Raw genomic sequence first — 11423 nt, forward strand, 5'->3', positions numbered from 1 at the left:
AAGCGGTAACCCCGAGCCACACTCGGGATTACAGTCTCTTACCTTTTCCATGAACCCCGCAGCGTCCTTCATCTTCCGGGTTCCGTCCTCCAGCTACATACAGTATATCGTGCTGAGCCAATCACGGCAGGCTTTGCATTCATTAATACAGGATTTGTATTCATTAATACAAAGCCTGCCGTGATTGGCTCAGCGCTGAGCAAATCACGGCAGGCTTTATATTCATTAATACAGGCTTTGTATTAATGGATACAAAGCCTGCCGTGATTGGCTCAGCGCAGTATACTGCATGTATCAGAAGTATACCAGGCGATCAGACCGAGCTCTTTTCAGGATTACAGTATTGCACTCACCCTCTAACCTGTTATACTGCTGACCATAGGTATGGTGCGGGAAAGGGATGTATACCTCCGAATTGTATTGTTTATTTTGTTATTTTTCTTTACATGAGAGGCAATGCCTGTTAGCCAGGGTAATTACATTCTATGAGGGTTACATATATTTCCTCTTGTTGGAGGCCTAACACTGCAGTGGGTTTAACGGTGCACTGTTGCTTGCTACACAATGTATACTTTGGGATTAGGATTTGGGCCGCATGACCTCTTACTCATTGTTTCATGACTTTGGTCACTTCTGTACTGTCTGTTTATAAAACTCAATAAAAATTGTCAATTTGAATAAAAAGAAGTATACCAGGCGTATAAGATGACCCCCGATTTTCGGGCAGTGTTTTTGGGTCTAAAAACCCGTCTTCCACGCCAGCATATACGGTAATTGTTAATAAATGCACAGTGGAGAAGCAGAGCCATGTGTGCTTATGATGTAATTAGAACCTGTGGTGGAAGAGTCTATCCCACCACCATAATTTACTATAATAATGTGTGGTGGTGGTATACTCATTGTGTATCATTATCTCAAGCATATACAGGTACTATAGTAACACATGGCGGTGGAAAAGACTGTTTAATTTCATCATTACATCATACGTATGTGCAGCTTATGCCCTTTTTATAAAAAGGATGAACAGTTGGAGAGTCTTTTCCACCGCCATATTTTGCTATTGGTGGGTCCATAAGAGTAATTGAGAGTATATTGTATGCACTTCAAGCAACATTTTCCCAGCTACTTTGTACTAATTAGATGAAGGAAAGGGAAGGAGTGGGCTCAAAGAGAAAGCTGATATTTCTACTTTATTTAGTAATTGAGCTAAATGACTTCTCTCTATGTAGTTTTTCTGAGGACAGTTAAGTTAACCCATGTAATTTTATATAGATAATCTATGCATATCAAAAGACTATTTCCTTACCTTTACTCTAACTGTTACAGTAGCAATTCCAGGGGGCATGCTTCCTGCGGCATCAAAAGCCTCAACAAGAAAGACATACACTGCCTCCTTTCCTGTGAATGATTCAAAGTCAAGAGGTTTTAACAGAGATAGCTCTCCCGTTGATGAGTTCATTGTAAACAGCTGCAAAACTTCCTGCGATCTTATCCGATATGTAATATTAGCACCAAGATCAGCATCCTTTGCCTGAAACACAATAAACAGATCAATATTAAAATCAAAGCAGACAAAGCTGGTGAATAAAGCAGGTTGAAGGGCAAGAATAATTGAACCATAGAAATATATGTATTGAGTTTCTGAAAAGTCTCTAAAACGGGTTTGAAGGTTTACAGTTGTTTTTCTCTTTGTTATGGGCCATTTTAATGCATTGATTAGTAGAAAATATAAACAGTTCAGCAGATATTTATCTGAAATTTCTGTCACTTTCACAGTAAGCTTGCCTTTTGCAATCTCTCAACTTGATTAGAATTGATCTTTAACTGTTGTATTAACTTTGTCACTACACAAATCTGAAAAGAAAGAAAGCTTTTTTTTTTTTTTTTTTTTCATTGGTTTTTTTTAGGGTTATATTTTTGTTAAAATACACTGCCTCCTTTCCTGTGAATGATTCAAAGTCAAGAGGTTTTAACAGAGATAGCTCTCCCGTTGATGAGTTCATTGTAAACAGCTGCAAAACTTCCTGCGATCTTATCCGATATGTAATATTAGCACCAAGATCAGCATCCTTTGCCTGAAACACAATAAACAGATCAATATTAAAATCAAAGCAGACAAAGCTGGTGAATAAAGCAGGTTGAAGGGCAAGAATAATTGAACCATAGAAATATATGTATTGAGTTTCTGAAAAGTCTCTAAAACGGGTTTGAAGGTTTACAGTTGTTTTTCTCTTTGTTATGGGCCATTTTAATGCATTGATTAGTAGAAAATATAAACAGTTCAGCAGATATTTATCTGAAATTTCTGTCACTTTCACAGTAAGCTTGCCTTTTGCAATCTCTCAACTTGATTAGAATTGATCTTTAACTGTTGTATTAACTTTGTCACTACACAAAACTGAAAAAAAAGAAAGCTTTTTTTTTTTTTTTTTTTTACAGTGGTGTTATTTGAGGCTACATTATTGCTAGAAGGATGGTTAGCTACTAATGTACTTTTATTGTTTGATGGTCTAAATATGGACATTTTAGGACCAGTCTGCTAATAGTAACATTGTTAATAAACACTTTGGTATAAATTACATTTGTTTTTAAGTTGTCTTGGTGAGGTAGAAAGTCTGGCCACATAATCCACATTACGCACTTGTGTAAATGATGTATGCTATAATAAAGCTACAGATGTTATTCTTTGCACAATCCATATGTTCAACTTTGATGACCAACAACTATGCCATATTAGGGAATTAGAATCATCAGAGCTTTCTCACCATCTAAATGTTTCTCTTGGTTCTTAACATCATCTCTCATCAGCATGTCATTGAATGTTATTTATCAACTGACTGTGAATAGTAGGGAATCAATGAATGGGATAAACAGCTCCTTGAAAATAGCTGACAATGGTCCATGTGTATCTGTCTTCAGAGTCAGCTTAGCTGAAAGCAAGTTAAATCTGTAGGTAAAGCCTATAGCCAGCCAAAATATATATTTTTTTTAATTTGGGGTTGAATGCAGAAGGGTTATAACTCCTGTAAAGCTTTTGCTGCTTATTTTAAAGTGACACTAAAATCAGGAGTTACATCTTAGAAATTGCATTCAAGTACCTAAACTATGGATACTTAAATAATCTCTGAATTGGTGCCGACACTGTCCTTCCTTCTGGAGGGTGGCTACTTTTGTTCCCCATGGTGCCTGTGTATGTTGTAAAGTAGCCACCACTCTAAGCTCGCTCCCTTAATGGACTATATTCACACATTTAGTTTACTAATTTGTTTTGAGATTGTGGACCATCACAGGAGCGATCTTCAAGCAGTGGCTAAAACACACACAGGGACCATGGGGGACAAAAGTAGCCACCCTCCAGAAGGAAGGACAGTGTCAGCACCAATTCAGAGATGATTTGAGGATCTACAGCTGAGTGATATACAAATAAGCTACATTTTTAATAGGATACTTGAATGCATTTTTAAGATTGAATTCCCAAGTTTAGTGTCACTTCAATGTTTTTGTCACCATTGAGGAATTTCCTATTACTTCTTGTCTAACTGGTACTGGAAGAGGGGGAAACAGGAAACATCTCTTGAATAGGGATAAAAACAGCAATAAAACACAGTTTTATAGAAGAGTGGACAGGGCTAGATATTTTATCTAGTTTTTATTGCTATCTGTGTTTCCAGTAGGAAATATAAGGTGTGGCAGGATGTCACTAGGACAGAACACAGGGTGAGGTCTTCACTATGAAGATCCAGACAGTAATTTGAACCCCTTCCCATACTATCCAAACTATCAAAAAAAAAAGAAAAACTAATCTTGTTTGTGATGACTTCCCCAGCGAGCAAGCCATCTCAAATGGGCAGCTGAAGTATATTACTAATTTTTGTAAGCGCTCCCCAGCTTCCAAATTTCAATATTTCTGTTCCAGGGCATCCAGAGGCTGGGTGACACCCGAAGTAGAGACCGGGTGACATCCCGCTGTGACGTCATTGTGCATGCGTGTGACATTGCCGCACGCATGCGCAATTATGTCGTCGCACATGCGCGGTAGTCTTATTGATGCCTGCTGGTGGTCATCTTGGTTATGGACGCCGGCAGAGAGAGGAGGGGACGTTCACCCGGCAGGATGAGGTATGCCACCGGGTCCTCTCCTGACACTGTAGGGCTCTTGGTCCGTGACCGAGTGCCCAACTTCTCATAGGGGGCAATACCAAAATGAGTCAGTAATTTTGGCGTCACCCCTCCAATGGTGGCACCCGGGTGCAGGCTGCACCCCCCGCACCAGCCTTGTGACGAAACTGTTCTGTTCTAAACATGATGCACAAAGTAACTATGACCAAAAAAAGGGAGTGTCTGTAAATTACACTGACTGCTCCTTTGCACTATCGTCAAGTTTTTATTAAGCCATATAGGACCCTAAGTTCCCATTCAATAACTCCTTTAGGCTTTCCTCACCTGGTAGAGCTAGTGTTGATTGGTGCATGGTAGGTTTTATTCTATACATGGTGAATGCTCCTAAGTTTCAAACACTATTGTATATATATCCTCTAATGCCATTAACCTGTAGTGAATACACTCTTTTTAGTCTCCTCAGACTTTTTTTCAAACTTCAATTCAGCATTTCATATTAACAGAGTGTATAAAAGATTAAAGCATCTTGTCTTTCAGAACAGGTTCAAGTGATCATTGTCCAAGCCTACCATATTTACACAACTGTAGTATACACAAGCCAAGGTATCATTACCATTGTTTTGTATGCAAAACATGCTCTTTTCAATTCACCTATGAATAATTGCATTACTACAAACACAAATAATGTGTTCAGGAACAAAAGCAATAAATATCACAATAAATATGATATATTTATATCATAAATATCACATTGAGTAAAATCATAAAGTATTTTACTCAATGACAAAGCATGCAATTGTAAAGCATAGATTTGCACAAAATAAAAAGTGGCAAAGAAAAATCAACGCCCTTTCAATAATGTATACACTTTGAAAGGGTTTTAGCAATTTTCAATTGAAGATGCTTACCCTTCTCTACTTTGAAGACATTGATATAGGCTTTTAAATGCCCTTTTGCAAACTGCTAAGTTGCTGACTGCTAAGTTGGGGGAAATGCCTTCATTATCGCCACATGAGCAGTCTCAGTGTTATATTAATAATAAAACGTTTCCTTGGCCTGAGAACTCTTTAAAAGTATATATTTAAATAATGAAAAAGCCTAACATTATACCACAAGCTCTGGGAAAACTTCTGGGAAAAGTAATAAAAAGCCATATGAGAAACTATGACAGTATTAAAAAAAAATAGTGACTGTATATTAATCACTTCAATACTGGCTTGTTAAACCCCCTTAAATACAAAGCCCTTTTTCAGTCTCCATTGCTGTGAACGTATGACCGAGAATTACTTTGTCAGGCAACACTGTAACCAAATTCATTTTATATAATTATTTGAGACACACAGAGGTTTTTTTTGGTACTATTTAATAACTGTTTTTTGTTGTTTTTTTAACTATATAAAGTAAAAAAGACCAAAAAAAAACATTTTCCTTACTTTCTGTAAAAAAAAATGTAAAAAAATTTCAGAACGGTACCAAAACCCCCTAAATGACCCACTTTTTGGAAAGGGTGATTTGATTTGTTTGCCACAATGTTTTGGAAATAAAGAAACATGCTGGTATTAAGGGGGTTAAACCATGGAGCTTGGTAATGGTGCAAAAGACACAATAAATATACTGGTGATACAGAGAGATAGGCAGAGGTGAAGGGGTTAATGTACAGGTTACATACAGTGGGACGCGATGAAAGGCTTCATATTAAAATGTGAATGCTAATGGTGGTGAAGGTGTTAATACACACATCAGAGCAGGGACAGAATGGAGATAACATAAGCGGGGGGAGGGGGGTGGTTTAACAATTACTTGAAACTCTATTTTGTTGTGTCTTTTGCTGCTGCTGCAGCTTGATTTCATTGGGGATTAATGAATGGATGACTCATTTCAAGGACAGGAAGTTAGATTAAATCTTTCCATAGAGGATACAGACAACAGTACAAACCTCACAGTGACCCAGAGGAAAAGGCGGACACCCCTCATCTGCACGTCTAACAAGAGCCAACTGCCTGTAATGTACGTAGAGTACTATGAACCAGACCCAAAAAGGTGGGCACTCCTCATAAGCACTAGCGCTGTAGCATTACAACTACCCCTGCTGTACAGTAATAGCCTCCGTTTGTAAGTAGGAGTCATAAGTTAGTTGGATGTTTGTAACTCGGGGACTGCCTGTATAAGGGTCTAACACCACATTATGGTGACATTTTCTGTGGATCGGATATACTTTCGTCCTTTTATATGTACTAATCTGGGAGAGTGTCCAGCACTCTGATTCTACAATATTTTGCTCGGTTGTGTTGTAAATATACTTTTGTTTACTAAGAAAAAAATAAAAACAATTTGAAAGATAAACTAATGCCATAGAAACAATCTCAAAGCCTATGGACACATTCCCTTACTTAGAATATACCCCATTCCATGGTGCACCTATGTTCCAAAGGTTTTTACAGGACTAGAAAACAGGACCTCTAGAAAAGTGATCATCTGGCACTCCATGAACCAGATATCCCGCACTTTCTGTCTGGAATACTATAAAACGTTGTTAAAAAGTAATTTTGTCTCATGGGACAAAATAACGTTTTTTTGGATGTATTTTGTCTGGGTTGCAGGAGGAAACTCACATAAACACTGGATAAACACAGAAGTTTAATGCAGATATAATCACCAATATGAACTGAACCAGTACCCCAGCCCTGCTCAAAGTGCTAACTAAGCCCCTGTGCTGCCCTCAAAACAACAGAAAAAACCTACAGAAAAACAATTACCTGTACTTGCAGAAAGATTGTCCCTGTCATCATGTTTTCTGGAACAGACACGGAATAAGAAGCATTTGTAAAGACAGGGCTGTTGTCATCAATATCAGTAACTTTGATTGCAAGAGTTATTGTAGACCGACGAGGATCAGCAGGTGCACTATCTGTTGCCTCCACAATTAGCTCATAATAGTCTCTTACTTCCCTATCCAGCTTTACAGATGTATAAATACTTCCATTGGAGGTGATCCGAAAAACGTTATTAAGATTTCCAAGACTGTAACGAACTTGACCATTGACTCCAGCATCAGGATCGGTAGCCTAAAATGAATAAATATAAGGAGGTTAAAATATACTCATGCATTTACATGTTATAATCCCACAGTCATTGGTGGTTTAACTGCCCCTACCTTCATTATTGGTGGACAGTAGCATTTCCCCCCTCCCTCCCAAAAAAACAATCCCCCAATTATTGGTGGTCAGTAAACTTTAAAATCCCCAATCTGGAATGAATAATGCCTCTGCTGGTGCCTTTCTCTTCATCTCCTTCAATCACACTGCAATCCTCCTTCCTCGCGTTCCTCCAAGATGAAGGGGTGGGCTCTCAGATGTAAACACAGGTAGTGTTTACAGTTGTGATTGTTGTATTTGGCCATCAAAATGCACAGCGCCACTCTGATTGGCTCTATGCATTTTGCCTGTGATCTGTGCTGTCCAATGCTAAACACAAATACATTTTTAAATGTCCATTCAGAATAATCGCTCACCCAAGCAGCTGTTTAACTACAATGGCCAGTAGGAGGTGGGTAAAATATCTAGTATATAGATCATTTTATCTCCTTTTGTCTTTTATAATGTACTTATGTTTGGTAGAACATAAACCTAGGCCTGCAAAGAAATATAAAGCTTGTCAGCAACCCATCTTCTTGTTTGTGTGCAGTAGGCATAACTTAGACATTGTATACTGAACACATTCTCTGATAATGCAAAACCACATACTTGTTGGGAACTAATTTTTAGCAGTACATGCACTTCTGTGGCTTACAGTAAAAAAGGATTATATAGGCATATATCTTCCCTCAACATTTGTAATTGCATTGAGCCACTGTCCCTCTAGTGGCTCATCAACACATCTATATATTTAATAGAATAACAAATGACAGAATCACAAACTTGAAAAAATACGAGTCACATAAACATGACTTCAAGGTAGACAGTTTAATATTAACTCAAAATATGTACTCAAAAAAACACTATACAATCCTAACAAAAAGAAAATTAAATATAGCTTAGCTGATGCTGAACACAATGAACATGACATTTATTTGAACCTAAATAACTATGTATGTCTGTAATTGACACATTGCAGCAGAATTTACTATATACTCAAAATTCAGTTTTGCTAAAGGTCACGCTTAGTTCAGCATAGTGCATAGTTTGATGCAATAAAGATTTACTTAGAACATGCATATTTTGTATTAGTAAGAAAAAATAGTGTAATCTAAAAACTAAGGCTTTTATTGTGCTGTTCAGTACTGGCTTTCTACCAAATGACAATGCCAAAATGTCCTTGTCATGTTGGGAAGGTACAGTCATTATTTTTCACCAAAGTTTGGAAAGCCCAATGACTCTATTTTGTTAGCAGTATAGTAATTCTGCTTCTCTGTTTGGGGCCTCTGATCAATCCTCAGTTTATAATAGTCTAACAAAATAACTGAAAAACAATGCCAACGATTTAATTGCCTTTCTTCGAACAGATACATTAATAGTAATACTGTGAATAATATAATAGCAATTGATTTATACTGCTGTTTGAGAAGCAGCCTTTAGCTCAATATGTTTCTTTATGTCTAAAGAGAAATATCCTAATCATTAAAGGCATACATAAATGCACTAAATCATGCTGTATTGTTAATTTCTTAAATGGACCTCCAAAATAAAAAAATAATAGTAATAATAATGTTAATAATAATAGTATGATGATGATGATAATAACAACAACAATAATGTCTTACCTGTGTAAACAAACCAGCAATTCATTTTAACCTTGTTGAGAGCAGTAAAGATAATTGAAGATCATTGCTGATTGGTTGCCTTATGTTTTTGCATTTTACACATTGCTCTTTCTGTTATTGGATATATTTAAAAGAAGGTTTGCTAAAAATAAAACCTGAGAACTGAAATATTGGTGCAGCCAATGCAGTGGCGTCACAAGGGTCAGTGCGGGTGGTGCGGCCTGCAGCCGGGTGACACCATTGCAGGGGTGCCACCAAAATGACAGTCATTTTGGTGTCACCCCCTCTAAAAAGTCAGACACTCGGTCATGGACCGAGAGCCCGACAGTGTCAGAAGAGAGGAGGGGACCCGGCGGCATACCTCATCCCGCCGGGTGAACGTCCACTTCTCTCTCTGACGGCATCCATCACCAAGATGGCCGCCGGCAGCCGTCAATCAGAAAGCCGTGCATGCGCAATGATATCATCGTGCACGCATGAAGGTGACACATCGGGGTGGGACGCCCCTGAGCCAATGCTGATTTGTTTCTAAATATACCGTTTCAAAAGCTGCTATTTTGATCAAGGCTTCATTACTTAATAAATTACTTATTGGAACAAGTATGTGGGACAGGAGTGTAGACCTTTCTCGCAATGTTAATACAACAGGTTAGTGACTCATCAGCTAGTAAAGCCAGGATCAGGAAGACAACCCCAGACCCACTACCTTTAACACCCTCAGCAATGCTGGATCACACATTTCTACTGTCAAAAGTTCCCTTTAAATTTTTATAGATATGATACAATGTAATGTAGAAAATTAAGTAGAAATATACACATCCCATGTTAACCAATATGTAATTGTTCTTCATTTTGCAATAGATTGCCATATAACTCTTGCATGAACAAAATATGAATATACATTTTGCCTTTTTTTTCATTACACTGATGAAGAAATTATAGATATAATATCATATTGTACAAATTGTATTAACTAAGCAATATAAAATGCAACATCATTACACTTTCACCTAAATCTTTTACCAAAATTCTTGACTATTTTTGCTTACTTTTCTTTTCCAATATGTTTTACCTTGCTTTTCCTATATTTAATATGTGAACTTGGCAAACCATACTATTTACTTTGATCCACCTCCTGTAAATCATTATTTTAATTGGTTCAATCATAATGTACTAATTGTACCACATTAAAACAGTACACAATCTGCACTCCATTGAAGTCTGTGTGATATCATACTGTATATTCACACCACCAGACAACTTCCATAACACACCACAGTATCCTCTAGACCTTTAGGGTCAGAGCCGTCAGGCTTTTTTTGCATCAGAAGTACTTTTCTTCCCATACAAATCTACAAAAATGCAAAAACATCTTAAAGCAGATAAATGCAGGTCAGAATGAGGTCAACTGCTGGTCAAATGCACCGGTCAATTCTGAAGCCTCAAAGCAGCAGCAACCCAAAACCCATCAACACAGGCTATTATTTAAATAAATTAGATCAACAAAAAAAGTTTAGCCACTCTTAACCAATCATAAATGTATCATCAATGAATCAACAGCAAACTGTTTTTTTGTTTGTTTTGTGTATTGGGTGTTAGTTTGAATAGGGAGGCAAACTTAAGTTCATAATTAGCAAGGTAACGGTATGCTATTTTTCTTGCTCTCCATAAAATGTAGTCTAGTAGTACCTATAAGTGCTTGGGATTTTATTGTAAAATGGCATATTTTGCTTTACCCCATTGTTGTACGTCTCTTTCAAAAAATCTAATAAATATTTAATATAAAAAAAACAGTAGAAAGCTGAAATGTGCTTGGCATAGAAAGTGCACATCAATACTTTAACTATGTGGTTAATTAAAAACATAGGTATCCTTTTTAGATTTAGAGTCAAATGTGCCCTAAACAGATTGAATGGACAGTTAAAGAAATAAAAAAGTAAATCTGATGCCAAGACATTTAAAAAAATGTGGATAGTGTAGGGAATGGTAAAATGTTTTGTCATTTTTTCCATCTGTGTTCAATATGGTTGAATACTTTTCAATTTCTGTGAACGCAACATGAAGAGAGAAAAACAAATATCTCTAAAGTGAGTGTTATACTTTCTCAGATAGGATAAATAGAGAGGGTACACAGGGAGCAATGTAAATATCTACCCCTTATCCCTTTTTAAAAAATAAACAAAAAGAAAAGAAAGTTTGGGCTTTAGACATACTTTAATCTAGGCAATATGCATTGAGGCTCAAGTCCTGACAAAACTTTTATTTTCTCCCATGACGCAGTCATGCTCACCAAAATCAAACTAGACATGTGCTCCAGCAAAAAAAATGTTTTGTTTAGTTTTCATTAGAATTTTTCATTAATTCGTTTTTTGGGATTCAGGTCCGAAAGACAATTTGTTTCGGGACTCCGATCAGAGGAATTCCAAATTTTCGTTAGCAGTAGTATGTATACATTTTTGTTACGAACAATTTTTTGTTGCAGCAAAGTGACATTAGATAAAAGAAAAAACAACAACTTTTTTTATGGACAGCAGAAGTGGGGGGG

The 11423-nt window shown here is 37.0% G+C and overlaps 1 protein-coding gene across 1 annotated transcript in view; it reads right to left on the reverse strand.

Moving 5' to 3' along the window:
* Nucleotides 1–11423, reverse strand: part of PCDH15 (protocadherin related 15) — a 553205-nt gene that overhangs the window by 286492 nt on the left and 255290 nt on the right. Inside the window, exons 15-16 of the mRNA XM_018568452.1 lie at nucleotides 6876–7184; nucleotides 1307–1531 (exon numbers count right to left, since the gene is read on the reverse strand). Of these exons, the coding sequence (XP_018423954.1) occupies nucleotides 1307–1531; nucleotides 6876–7184 (534 nt within the window). The remainder of the gene's footprint in view (nucleotides 1–1306; nucleotides 1532–6875; nucleotides 7185–11423) is intronic.

Source organism: Nanorana parkeri, unplaced genomic scaffold, assembly GCF_000935625.1.
Source record: "Nanorana parkeri isolate BGI_ZX_2015 unplaced genomic scaffold, ASM93562v1 scaffold32, whole genome shotgun sequence".
NCBI lineage: Eukaryota > Metazoa > Chordata > Amphibia > Anura > Dicroglossidae > Nanorana > Nanorana parkeri.